The 22,046-nt window shown below is 38.3% G+C and overlaps 1 protein-coding gene across 1 annotated transcript; it reads left to right on the top strand.

Moving 5' to 3' along the window:
- Positions 1 to 20,890: 20,890 nt before the first annotated feature.
- LOC107030093 lies at positions 20,891 to 21,481 on the top strand. The gene is made up of 2 exons (XM_015231492.1): positions 20,891 to 21,023; positions 21,135 to 21,481. Exons 1-2 carry the CDS (start codon positions 20,891 to 20,893, stop codon positions 21,479 to 21,481), a joined length of 480 nt encoding a protein of 159 aa, XP_015086978.1.
- The last annotated feature ends 565 nt before the right edge of the window (positions 21,482 to 22,046 follow it).

Raw genomic sequence — 22,046 nt, 5'->3', positions numbered from 1 at the left:
TTTTCAGGAGAGGGGCTTCCTCACTAAGTCTAAGTGTGAGACCACGGTGGCATCGACGCCCTATTGAGCAGCACACAGTCCGTCTCTTTCACCATCGATGGACACTGCCAAACAGTGTTGCCTAAAATTCAGGGGCCTCCTCAAGGACCCTTGATTGGTCCTTGGGGAATCGTTGCTGGACGTTTCGACCATGAAAAACCTCAAATAGCTATTATCTAACTTTTTACCACTTTTCATACGTTTCCAACTCCTATAAACTAGTCAAACATGCTAAGACACATTAGTACCCTTTTGAACCATTTTATGGACGTCATAAACGTTCTTGAACGTCTTGGTTCTTACACTTCTTAACTGACCTAAATTCATTAAAATGGACTTAAAAACAGTACTTAGAACTCATTATCTCTATGTTAGGCTTCATGACACATCTTGAGATTTTGACATGTTACATTTTCACCCCCTCAGGAACATTCGACACTAAACACTCTTTTGAGGGAAAGAATAGACTCAAGACTAGCAGCTCAACCAATCAACAACTTCAAATTAACATAATTCATGTCATTTCAACAAGGCAATTCCAAAACTCCAATTACCACACATAAGACTCAAGCATTTCATCATGAGGTATTTTTCCTCCTCGTCACACACATGAGCTCCATATACATTTCATGAGTCAATTGGCACCAAATTCACCTTATCCAAATGATACATATAATTTTAATAAGATTCACTATATAAAAATGCACAATATCACTCAAAACAAGCAAATAGCAAAATTTCAAGTTTCAAATGCAATATTTACAATAATTCCACTATAAAGTTTTCATAAATGCATAATTTGCAAAACTTCACCCAAAAATCAAGAAACCTCAATTTCTAATCATATTTATATTATTAAAAGAATGAATAACCTTAATCATCCAAAAGATGAGGATAACGGGACTTCATTTCGGCCTCGGCCTCCCATGTTGCACCCTCAACTAGGTGATTTTTCCATAATATTTTTACGAAAACCATTTCTTTGTTCCTCAACCAGTTTACTTGCCTATCAAGAATTTAAAACGGAACCTCCTCATAAGAGAGGTTATCCTTCACACCAAGACCCTCAATAGGAAGAATGGATTCAGGATCACCGACACAGTTTTTCAACATAGAAACATGGAAGACTAGATGAACCGAAGACAATTCACTAGGAAGCCTATTCTCATAGGCAACCTTACCAACCCTTTGAAAGATTACATAGGGGCACACATAACGAGGGTTCAAATTCCCCTTCTTGTCAAATCTAACAACACCCTTCATTGGTGAAATTTTCAAATACACCTTCTCACCTTCTTCAAACTCGAGATTCATCCTCCTATTATAGGTATAGGAGTTTTGCGAACTATAGGCCGTTTGCAAGAGATTTCTAGAAACATGAACTTTTTCCAAAGTTTTATAATTCAAATCGGGATAAAAAATGAAGACTCACTGACTTCAAACAACCCAATAGGAGAACTACACCTTCTACCATACAAGGCTTCATAGGGAGCAATGTAGATGGATGAATCGAAACTATTATTATAAGTAAACTCTACCAAAGGCAAGTGCTTATCCCAACTCCCTTTAAAGTCGATGACACAAGCTGTAAGCATATCCTCAAGGTTTTGAATAGTACGTTCTGCTTGACCATCTGTTTGGGGATGAAAAGCAGTACTCAACTTCACCTTAGTACCCAACCCTTTTTGAAATGACCTCCAAACCCAAGATGTGAATTGCGCACCCCTATCCGATATGATAAATAACTGAATACCATGACGACACAAAATATCATCTATGAAGATCTTAGCATAATCTTCGGCGCCGGCCGAAGAAGTAGACTTGATGGGAATAAAGTGAGCGAACTTGGTCAACCTATCAACAACCACCCATTTGGAGTCATGCTATTTTTGGTTTTTGGGAAAACCTACCACAAAATCCATATTGATGACTTCCCACTTCCAAGTAGGAATTTGAATCTCTTGTAATTAGCCTTCCCGGTTTTAGATGTTCGACATTGACTTGTTGGCAATTTTGAGACTTACCAACAAACTCCTCTGTGAACCTTTTCAGAACTTCCCACCAATACAGCTCCCTAATGTCATGATGCATTTTTGTTGACCCGGGATGAATGGAATAGTGGGACCCATGAGCTTTTTCAAGGATACGATTCCTCAAATAATCAATATTGGGAACACATAATCGTCATAGATATCTCAATACACCATATCTCCCTAAGGAAAAAGACTCATTTAATTTAATAAGAACAGAATCTTTCAACTCCATTAATGGTTTATCAAGGTGTTGGTTGGACATCACCTCAACAACAAAAGATGATTCGGAGTTATGATGGACCTTCACACCACAATTTTAAGAACCTTCCAATCTCACACCCAACGTAGCCAACCTATGAACCTCTTTCACTAGGTCCCTTTTGGCTTCTTCAACGTGAGACAGACTACCCATAGACAAATGTCTTAGAGCATCTGGTACTACATTTGCTTTGCTAGGGAGATAGAGAACAATCATATCATAGTCTTTCAACAACTCAAGCCATCTTCTTTGTCAAAGATTCAACTCTTTTTGGGTAAACACATATTGGACACTTTTGTGATAGGTGAACACATCTACATGGACACCATATAAATAATGCCTCCAAATTTTCAAAGCCAACACCACCCTGCTAACTCAAGATCATGAGTCATGCACCTTGAGTTTCCTAGAAGCATAGGCGATAAACTTCTCATGTTTCATAAGCACACACCCCAAACCCACATGGGATGCATCACAATAAACCACGAAGACTTTTGTACCCTCCCGTAAAGTCAACACCGGAGTGGAAGTAAGCCTATCTTTCAAGATTTGGAAGCACTTTACACATGCTTCCGACCACTAAAACTTCTTACTCTTTTGGGTCAAAGTAGTCAAGGAAGAAGCAATGGACACAAAACTATCCACAAACCTCCAATAATAACGTGCAAGACCCAAGAAACTCCTAATGTCAGTTGAAGTCAATGGTCTAAGCCAATTTTTCACCGCCTCCCTTTTTCTTGGATCAACCTAAACTCCATCACTAGAGATGATGTGACCAAGAAATGCCACCGACCTCAACCAAAACTCACATTTGCTATATTTGGCAAACAATTGATGCTCTTTAAGGGTTTGCAATACCACCCTCAAATGACCTATGTGATCACTCTAATTTTTCAAGTATACCAAGATGTCATCAATAAACACAATGACAAAATAATCTAGGTAAGTTCGAAACACCCTATTCATTAGGTCCATACACGCCGCCGGAGCATTAGTGAGATGAAAGAACAAAACAAGGAATTCATGGTGGCCATATAGAGTCTGAAAAGCCGTCTTTGGTACATCCTCACCTCTCACCCTCAATTGGTGATACCCCGACCTCAAATCAATTTTGAAAAAGTAGCTTGCCCCTTGGAGTTGATCAAGTAAATCATCAATCCAAGGGAGTGGAAACTTGTTCTTAATTTTGACCTTGTTGAGTTGGCGATAATCTATACATATTCTCAAGGACCCATCTTTCTTCTACACAAAAAAGACCAGAGCACCCCATGGAGATATACTAGGCCTTATTAAGCCCTTGTCTAACAAATCTATAAGTTGTGCCTTCAATTCCTTCAATTCGGCCGGAGCCATTCTATGAGGAGAAATCTAAATAGGGTTTGTTTGCATTAGCAAATTGATACAAAAATCAGTTTTCCATTTTGGAGGAATACCTGGATGGTCATTAGGGAAGACCTCTTGAAATTCACTCACTACGGGGACCGACTCAATTAGAGGAATTTCAGAGTCAAGATCTTGGACTCTAACTATATTGTATAGGCAGCTCTTAGAGATCATTTGTAAACCTCTTAAACAAGAAATGATATGAACTCTAGGAATAGAACTTCCCATCTTCCACTCAACAACGGGGTTTACTAGGAAAATAAACCTCACTATCCTTGTCCTACAATCAATAGTGGCAAATCAAGAATGCGACCAATCAATACCCAAAATAATATCAAAATAAATCATATCTAGTTAAACTAGATCAACGTTAGAAACTCTATTGGGAAACATTATAGAACAATTTCTATATACCCTCTTTTCAACCACCGACTCACCCACCAGTGTAGACACTAAGAAAGGCTCATGTACGATATCGGGTAAAGTATCCAACTTTATAGCTAAAAAGGGTGTAACGAAAGACAAAGTAGGGCCCGGATCAAGTAAAGAATAAGCATCAATAGAAAATACTTGTAACTACTAGTCACCACATCGGGAGAGGTCTCTTGCTCACCACTAGTACGAAGAGCATAGAAGTGGTTCTTCTTTGGAGCATCACTAGAACTACATGCTTGACCACTATTCTCTTGCCCCTTCATATTAGGACAATATCGAACCTTGTGTCCACTCTTTCCACAACAAGAAAAATTGCCTATCCAACATAACACTCACTGACATGACACTTTCCACACTTGGCATATATAGGCTTCTCATTGGGTGAGTTCCCACTCTTCCCGTTTTGACCTCTATGTTTAGCCACCTTGTCATCATGAGCCTTAGGGAACTTGGATGGAACATAATTAGAGAACCTCTTTTTGAACCTAGGCTTGTCTTGTATTTCAAGACTATTCTAGGAAGAACCACCTTCAAGGGACCTTTCCCTCTTAGCATCCTTAGTCTTCCACCTAGCTCGTGCCTCCTCAACTTGTCTAGCATGCAGCATAAGCCGAGAGATGTTCATATTGTCATGAATCATGGCCGAATGACAGTCCTCTTGCTAATCATCTGACACTCCCGTTACAAAGTTGCTCATGTCATCTCTAGGATCGGAAGCCAAAGAAAGGAGCATATTTGGAAAATCGTGTAAACTTCATAGAATACTCAAGAACATTCATACCACCTTGACGAAGGTTGATGAACTCCATAACTTTGGCCTCGGTCATCTCTCTAGGGAAGAACCCATCAACAAATGCCTTCTTGAAGATATCCCAAGTTACTGGTCCACCCCGAGGGGCCGATTATCCCTCCATTGCACATACCAAATTTGAGACACATCCTTAAGTTTATCTATGGACAACTCGGCCTTCTCACTAGTGCTTAACCCCATTGAAAAGAGTATATTTAAACCTCATCAATGAAATCTTGGGGTTCTTCATCCACCCTACACCCATGGAAAGTAGGAGGGTTCATTCGAGTGAAGTCCATCAAACAAGATGCCATGGTAGAGACTTGTAGATTTGGTCGGGGTGAAACCTCCCGATTATCTTGGGCCATCATAAATTGAGCTTAAAGAGTGGAGGCTTGGGCTTGAGAAGTAATGGCTTGGGGAATTTGAAGAAGGGCACCCCTTATCTATTTTTCCGTCAATGGTGGAGGGTTGGCCGGAGCTTGTTCAAAATCAACTGCCTCTTCAAGTTGAGGGTTTTGATCAACACGAGGAGTAGCAATCTCCTCCTCAAGTATTCTTGCCGCATTGGTCCAAGTATCCATTTCAAATAACCAAAGTACAAGGTGTAGGTGAAAGCAATTAGTACTTACTGTAGAGGCAAGACATTAGATTTCCAAGAAAGAGAGAGATCCTAAGCATCATATACATTCCTATTCATAAGTGTGGCTCACTTCACAATTATGAGTACGAATCTACATAGACGTGGTTGAAAAAAACATCATTATCCAGGATATTTAACCTCCTGCTCTGATACCAAGTTCATCACATCCGGATTTACCGCCAAGACATAACCGGCGTCCTCCTCCTCTTTGAGGACTAAGACTATCCCCTTAATTATCATCAGCGCATTCACAAGTCAAAAAAGAACGTAAAATTTGAAACTTTTAACTTTAACAAATTGGAGGTTTACACATACTTCTACATACATGTAATAGTATTATTATCGAGTATACTTAGACCCTTCGTATAAGAAGATTACTTAGTCTTTTACTTTTGTTTCACATACATACACACACACACACACACACGCACACACACACACACACATATATATATACATATATATACATATATATATACATACATATATATATATATATACATACATATATATATATACACATACATATATATATATATACATACATACATATATATATATATATATATATATATATATAGAGAGAGAGAGAGAGAGAGAGAGAGAGAAAGAGAAAGAGAATTAGAGTCAGAAATCTGTCTCATCTCATAACCTTCTAAAATGACATTATCAAATGGGCATAGCCATACAACAACAAATGTAAGCCACATATAGGCTTTATACAACTTTGTCTTCAAATGAATGATAGAGTCAACATAGATGAAATAATATCAAAGCAAATCAAAAGGTAGAATATCGACATCATCCTCGGGAAAATGAGGACCTACCACTTGGATGATAAGAGTATCCAAGCCTCCTTCTCAATCGTCTTAACCAAACCTCAATGAACGGAACCTAAATTGTTTGGAAAAAAGAGACAAAATGGGGTTAGTACACCACATGTACTAAGTCTAAGACCATATGCAAATATAACAACCAAACATGCTAAAAAGGGACATTTAGTGAAATCATGCCATTTTACCTCTATATGAAACATCAACAAGCAATACAAATCATTTAGTCATGTTCTATCAAATCAAGCAACTATATGCATAGCACATACTTGAACCCATATACCCACATAACCCTATCATCAAGTAACCATATCAAAAGCATAAATAAGAATTTATCATGCAAATAGTAAAGAGAGACGACCAATCATAATCCTTATAAAGCCAAAAGTCCAATGACCAAGAAAAACCCCATAACTTTAATTAATCAAGTAACCAAATAAAAATCATAAATAGTAACTCACTTCACATAACATAATCTTCAATACACATAAGTTCATACTTTAGCAATAACGACCATTTACATGTTCATAAGCATCATAATTATCATATGAAGTCATCTATATTTATAATCATTTATAAACATAATATTGACCTCCTATAGCTCCTATCAAGAAAACTAGTTCAAGGGTTAAGTAGGGTCCCATACCCCTACCTAAGCTAAGTCAAACCCTTCAAGTCACTTTAGTTAGTCTATACCCTATTACTTCATTTTAGTTAAGGGAACACTTGCCCAAAACGACACAGACAACATGCGCTAATGTGGAATCCGTTGTTATAAAACCTTACACCGATGAAAGGTAGTGTACTGGTCAAGGTAAAACCTAACATAAATGTAGCTTTCTAGGTGGATCCACTAACTAGCCTTCCTATGGGGGTAACATAGTTCAAGAACTAATAGATAGGTGATTCCTTCTATATAACATTTTGTAATTGGGTCCTCATCTCATGGGAATCAATGCAATGAGTATCCCTCAATGGGGAGTCAACATCACATATAGTACGAAACGGTAACACTTCCTCTATAGGAAAGCCATCACCTCTAATAGTCAAGTTCACTCGGTGCTAAGCTAAGTCCCTTAGTTAAATGTCATTAAATCATTATTCATCTTTCATAACATAGTTTAGGTCATAGTCTCTAGCCCTTGTATAATCATCATCATCATAGCTCAATAAGAATTGCATGAGTAATAGTTCTTTCATTACAACTCATATAAGTGAGGTTAACACTTTACATATCACATCATAGTAGGGCACATTGATACACATCACCATCCTTACAACATGCACACCCTCAGAAACCTAACAACAAATATTAAGACATTTAAATTAAATCATCATACCATCCTATCAATCATAGATAAGGCATACTCCAACCAAACGTCATGACTTAATCACAATTTACCACAAGTTGAAGTAAGGGATAGGAATTACAAGACTTACCATGCCTCCTCCATAGTTCATAACAAGGGCCTTACTTTCAACCCACAACTCAGCCCAATTGGCTCATCTCATCAATGTAATTAAATAAGCAATATGACAAGCGAGTTAAAAGAGTCACAACACCATAATTCAATACTAAAATAAAGCTTTGAAATAAGATACTTAGGCCAATCTTCTTAACCTAGATCCCCACTCAACAGTTAATATGAAAGACTAAGATTCATCAAAAACTTTTCTTTGATCGGTGAAATAACATCATCCATTAGGGATTTAACCAATAATCAACTTAAATGAATCAAACCCAACCTAATTCACATAAAGATCAAACCTACGGTTAGGGGTTAAGGGCCATACTCTACAATCTAGACCAAACCATCTCAATTCATCATAATAAAGTTACAATACATTATAATATACTAATAACCTCCTAAAGAAAACATAAACAACTCACTTCATGACATCAAACTCGTAATTTAATGGAACCCATATGAAAACTAAACTTTTGGAAAACCTTTAAAGGAACCCTTTGAGGAAAGAAGTCTCACAGGTGAAGAGATCCCATTACTTAACGTTTTAACAAAAACTTGGAGATGAATTCGTCCCTTTCCAGCTCCCAATTTCCTTCTTTAGCTTAGCTTCCAATGGTGTTTTCCAATAGAGAGAGAAAGTAGAGAGAAGATAGAGAGTTTGATTCTTACAGTCTAATTACTTTAATTGGGGTTGGGGCTTTAATATGGGTGTTAAGTTAGTTAATTATTCACCCCTTAATCCCTAAATAACCCCTAGTCACTTAATTAATTAAACGACATAACATTTAAAATGTTACAGTAACATAAACCCACACATATGGAACCCTATTGACGGTTTGTCTGTGAGTCTACGAACCTTCCCCCTCTCGTCGTGCACTCCGTCGTTGAGTTCAGAGATTCTGAAGGCGAGGAGCGTCCTCATAAAGGATAAGTGTGAGACCACGGTGAATCGATGCCCTGTTGGTCAACACACGGTCCATTTCTCGCACCATCGATGGACACTACCTGGCAGTTTTTCCTCAAACTCAAGGGTCCTCCTCAATGACCCTTGGTTGGTCCTTGGGGAGTCGTGCCTGGACGATAAACCATGAAACAACTCAAACACCTGTTATCTACCTTTTTACCATTTTTCATATGTTTCAGACTCCTATCAACTAGTCAAACATGCGAAGACACTTCTTAACTGACCTAAATCCATTATAATGGACTTAAAACAGTACTTAGACCTAATTATCTCTTTGTTAAGATTTACGACACATCTTGAGATTTCAAAATGTTATACAAACAACCATTAGGAGAGTCTTCAAACCTCACAACCAACCTAGCACACCTACGAATATCTTTTACTAGGTCTTTTTGGTCTTCATCTATGAGAGAAACACTACCCATTGTCGTACGACATAGGCCATCCACAACCATATTGGCCTTGCCGAGGTGATAGAGGACACTCATGTCGTAATCTTCAACAATTCTAAGGACCTCCTTTGTAAGAGAATCTACTCCTTTTGGGTAAACACATATTGGAGATTCTTATGGTCGGTGAAGACATTGAAATGAACACCATACAAGTAATGCCTCCATATCTTCAAGGAAAACACCACGGCCTCTAATTAAATGTCGGTTGTTGGATAGTTTATCTCATGAACCTTAAGTTGCCTAGAAGTATAGACAATAACTCTGCCATGTTGGAAAAGTACACACCCCAAACCCACATAGGATGCATCACAATACACAACGAATCCCTTCGTTCGCTCTGGTAAATTCAACACCGGAGCGGAAGTAAGCCTACCTTACAAATCCACGCTCCTGTTTCATTCATCTTAATCACGACGATACAAGGAAGGACTTCACGAAGTTAATAGCGCGTGACTCCTAAGAATTAATTTCTTCTTCCTTTATCAAGTTTTGTTCTTTGACAACAACTTTTGCCACAACTTTTTCGTAATTTCAGTCGCTGCCTCGTCCTGCCAGCACGCGAACTCGTCCTCGTGCCTTAGGATTGAGGCACCTGGATCTCAAGGACAATATATTCAATTTGGAACGCCGATTCCCCTTTCCCATTTTTGAATGGTCTCAACCTTCATGAAAAAGGATGCTCCCCCAAAAATTGTATATCTTTTTTGAATTAATGGGCGAGGTTTCCTGTCCATTTCCCTGAAATTTCCCTCACATTTTACTGTAATTTAAGCTATAAATATTCTTTTTCTTAGTGGAGTAAAGGGGTTTTTTTCTTTGGTTTTAGCTTTTCTCTAGGTTGGGAGAATATAGTTAAAAAATTGGAGGGCAAAATACAGAAAAAATTACCAGCATTAAATATTACGGTGCAATATTAGAGAGTAGATCCTCAAAATGGATATAGAAAGAATTACGTTTTGCTCAAGTTCCTGTAGCACTTCTCCGTCTTGTGTAAATTTTCTCGTCGGCAATCATCGCCTTCTTGAATCTTGTTATGCTACTTGTGTCGCTGCACATAAATAGGTAACAACTTCCCTTTGCCTAACTTTCACTCTTCTTTGTTGCGGAATGTTGCTTTCTTTAATACTTTGGAAATGTGATTGTTCTTGCTTTCTATTAGTTAGTTGACATAATGATAAGGCCATATACATATTTTCCTTGTAATTCGCAAGCCATTCAATATGGAGTCGCTTGTTTTCCTCTATTGTTTGCCTATCTGTATATCAACTTCTAGGTTATTGTTGCAAATAATGATCTCACAAGTTCCTGCTTTGTGTCGACGATTTTCAAAGCATCCATCAAACTTGATTTTTCTGTCAATAATTATTGTAGTAACGCCTCTTCCTTCATAATATTTCGTATATAATATATATTTCTGATGTTGCCTTAGTATGCTCCAGAAGCATGTGTCGTGGTTGTCTTTCATTGTAACCTTTAGTATTTTGATGTGTTGTGTATGAGTGCCCAAAGGATTCATTCGTCTGCTCGTGGTGTGTGTTAAGTTATCTATATTTTTCAGATAAGAGTAACTCTTAAGTTTTTTTATGTTTTGAAATTGACTCTGTTCTTTCATATCTTTATTTTACCTTGTAAAAGTGATTACTCTATTGGTTGTTAAAGTTAAGACTTTTTTTGAAGTTTGTTTAGAAAAAAATGCATCTTAAAAAAATGTAAAAAACTCGATTTCATCATTTGGAATTATCATCTAGCTTTGAACTTATGTAGCTAATTAAGCGCCTGAAGGTCATGTTTGTTTAGAAATTATTCATTCATGGCAATTAGTTGATAATTTTCTCTCAAATGAGTAAGAGGCTTATTGTTAGCACAAATATAACTTCAGCTTTGGTTTCGACTTTGCTATGACTTTAATCATCTCCCTTTGGTATTTTATACTGGTATTCGTATATACAAGTGCCTAGGAATCTACTTTTGTTAGAACATGACAATTACATGCTATAGTTTCCATTCCCATTAGCACACCGAGTCTATTCTCGTCTCTGTTATGCCTCAAGGTGTGAAACACTTATTTTGTTGTTTTTTTTCTATCTTCTTTTCTGCTAGTGACTGAATGAGTACTCTGTTTTCTCAAGGGTGGTATATATTGGAGTTTTGTCATTTTTTAATGCTAATTCCCTTTCTCTGATTGGTTGGTCGTAAAAAATGCAGCAATACAATTGAAAGCATGAAAACAACTTGACAAAATGTCTTTAAGTTTCAAAGTTTTCTTCATTCGGCCTATTGCTTTTAGTGTTGTTATTTATAAAATTGGTTATGTTCGGCGCCTAAAAATCAGTATAGTTGAGTAATTCCTGCGATTTTAACTATGTGTACATGTCCTTCATCTTTGTCTCAAGTATTGAAAATGCATGATCCAATGTGTAAGATTTGTACCAAGCTAAATATAATTTTCTCGTATGTCTACCTCTACTATTTCCTTCACTTATAGTTGCGGAAAATACTGGAAGCCCCTCCCTTTTAGGCCTGGAAACTCTGCAAAATAGTAGCATTGACTAGTTGGCCTACTATTTTTATATGGCTGAAATGTGCAAGTTTATGTTGTTGAGACATAGTTCCATTCTTGTTTTCGCCTTGCTCGGTTTGTTTCATTTAAGATTAGAAACGTCAATTATAATAATATTTTATTTTGATTGGCGTTTGTTTCTTTGTCATTATATTTGTTGAATAATCATGCCTAAATCGTCTCCATTTAGTCTGTTGATTTATTATTATAATTTGTCACCGTTCTTGTAATATTTTACTGTTTATCGTCTGTGATTTGTTGTGTGTAAAATGAGTGATCCCTACGTATTGTATGTAGCCCTTCGGACATCTTTGCATTCGGTTGACATAGTAAATTAATCATATGTGTCTTACCATTACTTTTATTTTACTTGCCCTCATTAAATGATGAAATTTTGAAATATGCTTATTATCTATCTCAACTCTCGTTTTGTTTTCTCCCACGTGTGAATGGCCATATCCGAGTCTTTGAAGGCTCTCTCTCTCTTCTCGCATGCCATGGGTTGGGTCTTATAGGCCCAATTCTATATTTTTCTATCGAATCAACCGGTCATAAAAGGCGACGTACAGGTTTCAGAGTCTAAAGATTTGAAGGGATTGAAAAGAATTGGAGGAATTGAAAAATCTGGTCCAAAAGCCCATATTTGATCTTATATTTTTTTTTGTTGTATTTTTATTTTTTTTCGGGCCTAAGCCTTGTAAATTTCATTTACTATTGTTTTGCTAGATATAGGACAGGTGAAAAGTTTTGGGTCTTAGGCCTAAAAAAAATACAAGTTATTATATTGTTAGTTTAGGACAGGTACAAATCGAATGGGCCTAAGACCCCAAAAAGATATAGGCCCAAGTACCGGTCCAGGCGGACATAACTTGGGTTCGGGCCCCAAGCTCTCTCTCTCTCTCTCTCTCTCTCTCTCATAAACTCCTTTATTTACCTGATTACTCGTTGCTTAATTTCTGCTAGTCTTAAGGTTAAAGAATTCAAATCCCCGCGAGTCGTCGTATAGTTTTAAATCACATTGGTAAATTGAGCAAAGAAATGAACTAAAAAAAACATAAAATTTGGCAAATCTTTTAGGTAGAGAAATAATCATTCATTATCAAACAACTCCAAACAATTTTTTTTATCTAAAGTTCATTTTTAGCCAAACAAAATTAGTTGCGGGAAAACCGCAAGTAAGCGGACATCTTAGGTACTTTCAAAACATTCCTAAGACGGTAATAGGAATCCCTGAACCCCTCTAAAGTTTATAAAACGATTTTTCTGTTTATGTTTTTTTGAAAACAAAAGTTTAGTTGATTTTACCAAAAAAATTAAGTGGAGACTCGAAAAAAGACGAAAACTCATAAATTTTTTTTTTGATAAAATAGAAATAGCGACTCTGCTGGGGAAGGAGGATCCTAACCTTAAAATTAACGTGTTTTGACTATGTGAAGTTAAACTTCTTATCTGTATATTTATCACCTTATTGAACTTTTGCATTCATTGCATATCATAACTCCGTCAAACGATGATTATTTTTACAAACCACTTAAAGCACGATCTCGGAGCACCGTGATGAGTGCAGTTGGCTACTTGATAATCAACGATCGTTAATTGTCCTAGCCTAAGTAGTTTGCTTGGGTTACCCATTCCACTATAAATAAAACCCACTCCTACACAAACTAAGATAGAGCGAAATCAAATCACAAAAAGTAACGCATTGGCCTAGGATGACCCAACACCCAAGGTGTGTTGGGCCAATTAGAAAGACCGCCCTGAGACACAAGAGCCCATGACTCGATAGGACGATCTTATTTATGTATTATCTGAAGGATGTTAGCGTGTTTTACGAATTGTCAATCTTTTTTAATGACATCATCCATACTTCAGATCGTTAGGCCTACCCTTGAAATAAAAGGGCCACATGCATGATTAGGACGCGATATATAGTTTAACTTCTTATGTGCTATGTTATTGTGAATGAGGATATCAGAAATCCACTCCCTACTAGAAATTTCATGAAATATACAAGTCACTATTACAAAATGTCCAACAAAAGTTTTTGAGTCTCAAGTTTCTCAATCAAAAGCAAAATCCTATTACCCAAATTCTAAGACAACTACTCTATCATCTTCGGTAAGGCGAAATCACCGCTATGAACAAAGGAAAGAGTATCGAGATTGAGCCAACTGAGGAAGAGACGATCGACATGCAAAATTAGCGCGGAAAGCACCTTTATGATTTATTGTTTCCTTTTGAAAGCCCCAAAGAGAAATCATCGATGAAAGTTATAAGGAGGCGCTTGCCCGCAAACCTTCTCTCGAGAAACGTCTAGAAAAAGGAGACTGGAAAATCACTCTAGAGGTACATCCACAAGAGTACCGAACAGGGATGGAAGTCATCTCGTGCGCCTAATTCTGAGTATTTTTGGTTATGTTTATGTTGAGGCCCGTCGAGAGAGAGTCTTCTCAAGTGGGATTAGGGGACCTTTGCAAGACTTTTGAATGTCATCGCAACCTCAAGGGGCATACGATAGAAGAGTGCATAGTGTTAAAAAATGTAGTACGGCTCGACATACCAGTCACCGAGAGGACAACGTTCTATCATTTCTCATTCACACCTTTTAAGAAAACGATGCTACAAATCTATTTGGAATTGGTTCAAAATGGAGTCTTCACCCACTTCTACAAAACATGGACATGTCGTACTCCCTTTGACACAAAGTTCAGAAGCGTTGCCTCTATTGCAACACCAAAGACCGTAGAATCGAAAAGTGCACTCATTACGCTACAATGTGAAACATCTCATCAGCATAGGGTAGATTCAAGTCGAATCTGCTCCTCTTGGCTGATAATAAAGCAAGAAAAAGAACGGCTGGGATAGGTCGTTTTTATCTTTTAAGATTTTGTTGTTTGTCTTCAATCTCATTGTAATCGTATGAATAAATGAAAAGTATTTCTTGTGTACTCGAACTACGTTGGACCTAAATTCTTCTTGTGAGATACATAGCCACCCATTAAAGACCCGACCCCTATCTTTGCAAATTTTCATTCTCCCCTTCATGTTACAACGAAATGTGAAGACCATAGCAACGGACGTCAACGAACAGCTGCAAGAAGACCGTAGCTCAACATGGTTTAGCCTTTCTAAGATATTGTCAAATTAAAAAGAAAGAAACTCCTGCTGGTTAAACAATCTATTTCCATCCTTACTCGTGGGTTGAAGATATCCTCAAACATAGAAACTTGTGTGTTTATCTGCTCTCTGTGTGGTATTATGAATTTCGTATTCTAAATCTAAACTGAAAAATCTCCCTTTGAGTTGTTTTCCTTCTCAGGTACTTTGAAACTAATCTGTGTCGATTAAGCTGGCAGATCATCCCTATTTCACCAGATCCAAAGGACCCGCGGACTCCTTCCCCAAACGAGGTTCAGACAAAGGAAAAGCAGCAATGGGAGACAAAAATGAAGAAGTAAGTCTCATTGACATTGTGGTGGCACAACCCACCATAGTGGACCAGAACTAATTGATTATGCAACAGATTTTGGAAATGAGAGTGGAGATGCAAAGGAGACAGGACCTGCCTCCGCCAGGTTTTGCTGCTAATGGGAGACCACCTATCTACTTCCCTTCTTCATACATGGATCCATTTTAGAATTAGCCATCTACACCTTCTTACAATCTTTCCATTATTGACCTGACTGATCAAAATACCTAATATGCTTCCGCTTCCTACCTGACTGATCAAAATCCCCAATATGCTTCCGCTTCCTACAAAACTCCACCTCCTCCTCAAAACAACCATTTCCAAATACCACCCAATCCTAAAAATACCCAACATCAAAACTCTCCGCCACCGAAAAACCAAAGTCTAAATCCAAACCAGAACACTTTTAACCCCCAAACATCCCACCACCACTTAAATCATAATACCAATCCTCAAACTTATCCACACAATTAGCAAACCACTTTAAATTCCCAGAGTCCTTTTGTAGCTCCACACATACATAAACGAAAAACTTTTAAGATTCTCGTCCCTGCTGAGCACGACGTGCACGGTTCTGAGATGGACCATTATGAGGAATAGGAAAGAGAATGGAGAGCAAAAGAAGTGACAAAAGTGGATATAAAAGAAGAGATCATGAAAGCCATGAAAGAGCTCCAATGCATCCCGGATGTCGCCGGTCTTAATTATGAAGATTTGTGCATTTATTGAAATCAAGACCTTCTAGAAGGGTTCAAGATTCTGAAATTTGATACTTTTGGAGGAGTGGGGAATCGTATGGTCATGTGAGAGCCTACTACTAAAAGCTTGTTGGAGTTGGAAGGGATGAAGATCTATTGATGCGGCTCTTCAGTTGAAGTCTTTGTGGGGAGGCATTGGAATGGTTCACCTCCCACAAAACCACGCATTGGCCTAGCTTGAATGCCCTGGCCAAAGATTTCATTGATCGTTTTGCCTATAACTTGGAAATTGTTCCCAATCGATACTCTTTGGAAAAGATGAAGCAGAAATCAAGTGAAAACTACAGGGAGTTTTCCTATAGGTGGAGAAACGAAGGCGCAAGAGTAAGATCGCATATGTCAAAAAAGGAGATTATCGAAGTGTTCTTGCAGGTAGAAAAGCCTGAGTATTATGAGAGAATCATGTTGCTCGTTGGGGCAAAAATTTACCAGATAGTAAAGATTGGCGAGACTATCAAAGATGGTTTGAAAATGGGAAACAAAGCCCGTGTATCCTTGTCGCACAGATCTTTAGGATTGGTGAAGAAGAAGAGAGAGGACGTGGCTGCTGTCTCTTATGAGAGGAAGAAGACCCCTAAAAGATCATCGTCATCCCAAGGTCGGCCTCGACCTCTCAAAAACTTCTACCAGGCTTGCTACTCACAAGCTAATAATCCAAAAAATCCTCCTCCATTCTACCATAATTCTTCCCCCAATTACCAAAATACCCCTCCAACTTACCAAAATCCACCTCCTGTTTACCAAAGTCCTCCTCAACTTTACGAAATTCCCTCACCGGTCTATCAAAATGTTGTTCCCAACTGTGCTAACGTGCACTCGAGCTACAGAGCACCGCCTTCATCATATCATTTCCAATCTTCACTATAACAAAATCCCCCTCCGAATTACCAAGCTCCACCGCCAAACTACCAAATAAATCCCTATCCCAGAAATTAAGCTCCCAATCCCAATAAACAGAAGTTATCAATATATGCCTCCTCCACAAGGCAGTTATGATCCACCTCAACGTAGATCCGAGAACAAGCTTTCAGGGAACTTTATTGCACTCGCTGAACGCCTTACAAAGCTATACGAGCGAATGGTTGTGGCCAGATCTATCCACCAGGTAGGGCCCAACCTGGTGGATACCATTTCCACATTCTATAGGCCTGAACAATGGCATTCTTATCATTCCAACAGTTTTGGACATAATACTGAGGACGGTATAAACCTCGAACACAAAATTCAAGACCTGATTTTCTAAGAGGTGGATTCTCGTCAACCACCCGCGCCTAATGTCAACACCAACCCTTTGCCAAATCATAGAGGCGGCATTATTAATATGATAGAGCCATATGATGATTGGGGAGTGAAAAAAGTGATAACTCCAATCGTTCATGACGAGTTAGAAAGGTCTATGGCTTGATTGAGTATAACAGAGAAAAAAGAGTTCGTTATCTTGACACCTTGAAAGCGTGTTGCCTTGGTGCCATCAGAAACTCTTGTCAGGACAAATTTTGTGATTGGAACCGCTGCCGCTTAAGGTATGAACCAATCTGCCAAGTTTTATACTCTCCAAGAATTGGCTCTCGTAGGACAGAAGAAGGATTTGGAAAAAACCCCATCTCAGATTTCTGTGTAGGCCATGTTGATGAGCTCCCAGCTGCACAAGCAAGCCTTGATGAAGGCTCTCGATTATATGCATGTGACCGTGGGCACAAAAAGAGATATTGTGGCCGCTATGATTAACCAAGTCATCCGATGGCATCAGATCAGTTAATGCGACGACAACTTACCTTTTGAAGAGAAGTCACACAACAAGGCATTGCACATCAATGTCGTATTCCGTGAAAAATTCATCAATCGTGTCTTTGTAGATGATGGATCTTGTCTGAACATTTGCCCACTGTCGATTCGGAGACAATTACTATTTGACTTGGGGAAGCTGGAACAAAACCAAGTCAACGTGCGAGTTTTTGATGGTGTTAAGAGAGACAAGTTGGGAGCGGTAAATATGGTCATCCAGATAGGTCCGGCAGAATTCAGCACACAGTTTCAAGTATTAGACATCGACACCAGCTACAACCTTCTTCTGGGAAGGCCTTTCACACATATGGTTGTTGTTGTGCCTTCTACTCTTTATCATATGATGAAACTCATTTGGAAGAGTGAAGAACTGGTTATTCATGATGAAGAAAGTCACTACGGCTGATAGGCACCAATTATGAATGAAGTTTCTTGAGGTACAAATTTCTATACGATGGAGCTGGTAAATGCCACCAGTGAGAATTTGTCCCCACGGCCTCCTGTGCCTACCGTGTACAAGATGATAGCCACTGTGATACTGCAGAATAGTTTTGAACCTTGTTTCGTATTGGGGAGAAATTCCCAAGGAATTATTGAGCCTATTCTGGTTCCGTCGAAGGAGCTAGATATGGTTCGGGGTACATCCCCACGGTTGATGATATGAAGGAGAAGAAGAAGAATGATCAAGCATTGGCTAAGCCAATCCCTCATTAGCATCAATCATTCCCGGTCTTATATTATTCCGAGAATGACGACCTTGGGGAAGGAATCTGCGGCCTTTTCGAATTGATAGATGTTGTTATTGAGGAAGAGGTCGAGCTAGTAGGATTCTGCGATTCTGAGCCTGGGGATATGTTGCAGAATTAGACCTCCACGCCGATTCTGATTCCCCGAACTCCTTTGTAGAAGGGCATTATTTATGCATATTTAAATTGGTGGCTGTTTGGAAGAGGCCTGGGACCCACCATTTTGCATTTTCTTAATTACGTCAATTTTAAAATTCCCCATGATGTTTGAAAGAGGCAACATGTCCCTTTGTCATAGCCAAAGTTTGAATTATATACAATTTAATTGAAAGACTCTTTTATTGAAATTTGTTTCTTTCCTTATTTGTTATATTTTTACATGTCTAACTTTGTATATTTATGGTTTATGTAATTTATGTTTTAAACATGTCAATGTAATGTCTTGTCACAAGATCAATGAACAAAGTGAGGCAAGCGATGACGAGGTTGATAATTGCGAAGAGGAAAATGAGGCATCACAGTATGTTGGCGAGGAATTTCGACAGTTTAAAAATCAGCTTATACCAAATCTAGAGGAAACTGAAACTGTAAATGTAGGTGACCAGGATTGTATCAAAGAGGTTAAAATCAACATTCACTTGAATGAAACTCAAAGAAGGGGCCTAATTCATTTACTCACTTATTACGTTGATGTGTTCGTCTTGGAAGTCAATGACTTGCTAGGGCTGAGTACCGATGTTGTGTCTCACAAATTGTCGATTAATCCAGGGTTTAGTCCATTGAAGTAGAAGTCTCGGAAGTTCAAGCTTGAACTGAGTTTAAAGATCAAAAAAGAGATCACCAAACAGATCAGGTCTCTGTGCTGGAAGTGACGCAATACCCAACCTGGTTCGCCAATGTTGTTCCATTCGCCAAAAATGATAGGAAGATCAGGATTTGCGTTGACTACAAAAATCTCAATAAAGCCATTCCTAAGGATAATTTTCCTTTGCCGAACATTCATATTCTGATCGATAAATGTGGTAAGAATGAAATGCAGTCATTTCTGGATTGTTACGCAGTTTATTATCAGATTCTAATGGATGAGGAAGATGAAGAAAAAACAGGTTTTGTTAGAACTTTGGGTGTATATCATTACTGGGTGATGCCATTAGGCCATGAGAATACTGGTGCTACCTATATAAGGGCTATGACGACCATATTTCACTATATGATTCATAAGGAGATCGAGGTGTACGTAGACGACATCATAATCAAGTCTCGAAAGAGATCAGACCAGTTGACGCATTTGAAGAAGTTCTTTGATCGTCTGCGTTGGTATAACTTGAAGTTAAATCCCACTAAATGTGCTTTTGGGTTACCTGTCGTAAAGTTTTTGGGATTTATATTCAGCAGAAGGGGTATTGAGCTCGATCCTTCCATGATTAAAGCAATTCAAGAGCTAACTCCACCGAAAACTAAAAAAGAGGTGATGAGTTTCTTAAATAGGTTGAACTACATCAGTCGATTCATCGCTCAATCAATTGTGGAGAGAAAGATTCTTTTACAAAGTCCACTGAAGAATGCCAGACTGCTTTTGATGCTCTAAAGAATTGTTTATCCAACCCACCGGTATTGGTTCCTCTGCGAGAAGGGAGTCCTGTTGCTGTATTTGTCCATCTAAGATAGTGCATTCGAATGACTGCTTGGTAAACACGATGAGACAGGAAAGAAAGAAAGAGCTATCTATTACATAAAAAAGAAGTTCACTCCATATGAGTCTCGTTACACTCTGTTGGAGATAACATGTTGTTCTTTGACTTGGCTTTCCCAGAAATTGAGACATTATTTGTCTTCTTATACTACATACCTCATTTCCATAATGGACATGCTGAAGTATATTTTCAAGAAGCCGATGCCGACCGGAAAGTTAGATAAATGGAAAATGTTGTTGAGTGAATTTGACATTGTGTATGTGACTTATAAGGTGATAAAGGCACAGGCCTTTGCTGATCATCTTGCAAAAAATCCAATTGATAAAAAATATGAACCGCTCAAGACTTATTTTCACGATGAAGAAGTATCGATTGTGGGTGAAGATATTCCTGAAATGCATCCTAGCTGGAGATTATTCTTTTATGGAGTGGCGAACCACCAAGGGAAAGATATTGGAGAGGTCTTGGTCACAGAATCTAGTCAGCACTATCCCATGGCGGCTAGGCTCAGATTTAATTGCACGAACAACATGGCTTAATATGAAGCTTGTATCCTCGGTTTGAAAATTGCCATTGACATGAATGTCCACAAGCTATTGGTTATTGGAGATTCAGATCTGTTGATTCAACAGGTTCAAGGAGAATGGGCCGTGAAGAACCTGAAGATTATACCTTACATGCATTATGAACAGAAGTTGTTCAAAAGATTTCGTAAGATCGAGTTGAGATATATTCCTAGAGTACAGAATGAATTGTCCAAGGCTCTTGCCACCATCGTTTGAATCATTAAACATCCTAATACTAATTATACTGATCCTCTAGATATAGATATGAAAGAACATCCATTCCATCGTTCACATGTTGAAGCGGAGCCAGATGATTTTCCGTGGTATTTCAACAAAAAGAAACATTTAGAGACCGGGAGTTATCCAGAGGATGCAACATCAAACAAGAAAAAATCGATACATCGTATGGCTCTCTACTGCTTTCTAAGAGGAGAAGTCCTTTATTGGAGGACTCCAGATTTGATTCTTCTCAGATGTATTGATGTTGTAGAAGCTTCAAATCTTATTGAACAAACATATACTGGAGTTTATGGCATGCACATGAATGGGCTCACTTTGGCAAGGAGGATCCTTCAGGCCGGTGATTTCAGGATGATTATGTAGAATGATTGTTGTAACTTTATGCAGAAATGTCATAAATGTAAAGTGCACGGTGATTTGATCCGAGTGCCGCCTCACGAACTTAATGCCATGAGTTCACCCATGCCCTTTGTATCTTGGGGCATGGATTTCATCGGTCCGATAAAGCCAGCCGCTTCTAATGGACACAGATTTATTTTGATTGCCATTGAGTACTTCACCAAGTGTTTGGAAGTAGCTTCATACATGTCGGTAACCAACAAAGTTGTAGTTGATTTTGTTCGCAGCAATCTGACATGCAGGTTTGGAGTACCATAATCCATCATTACTGATAATGGGGAAAATATCAACAGTCACTTGATGAGAGATATATGTGAGCAATTTAAGATTACTCACCGAAACTCAACCTCTTATCATCCTCAAATTAATGGAGCTGTAGAGGCTGCCAATAAGAATATCAAGAAGATCCTGAGTAAAATGATTGAAAATCACCGAGGTTGGCATGAAATTTTTCCATATACTTTGTTAGGTTATCGAACCAATGTTAGAACATCGATTAGAGCTACTCCATATTTGGTAGTTTATGGAA

Source organism: Solanum pennellii, chromosome 9 (genome assembly GCF_001406875.1).
Source record: "Solanum pennellii chromosome 9, SPENNV200".
In the NCBI taxonomy this organism is placed as follows: Eukaryota; Viridiplantae; Streptophyta; class Magnoliopsida; order Solanales; family Solanaceae; genus Solanum; species Solanum pennellii.
This window is presented reverse-complemented; position numbering and strand designations above follow the sequence as displayed.

Excerpts from the sequence above, each read along its gene's own strand:
- LOC107030093 (XM_015231492.1), top strand. The coding sequence starts at position 20,891 with ATGAATGTCCACAAGCTATTGGTTATTGGAGATTCAGATCTGTTGATT. Across the intron at positions 21,024-21,134 it reads GAAGTTGTTCAAAAGATTTC|ATATAGATATGAAAGAACAT; the intron begins GTAAGATCGAGT and ends CTGATCCTCTAG.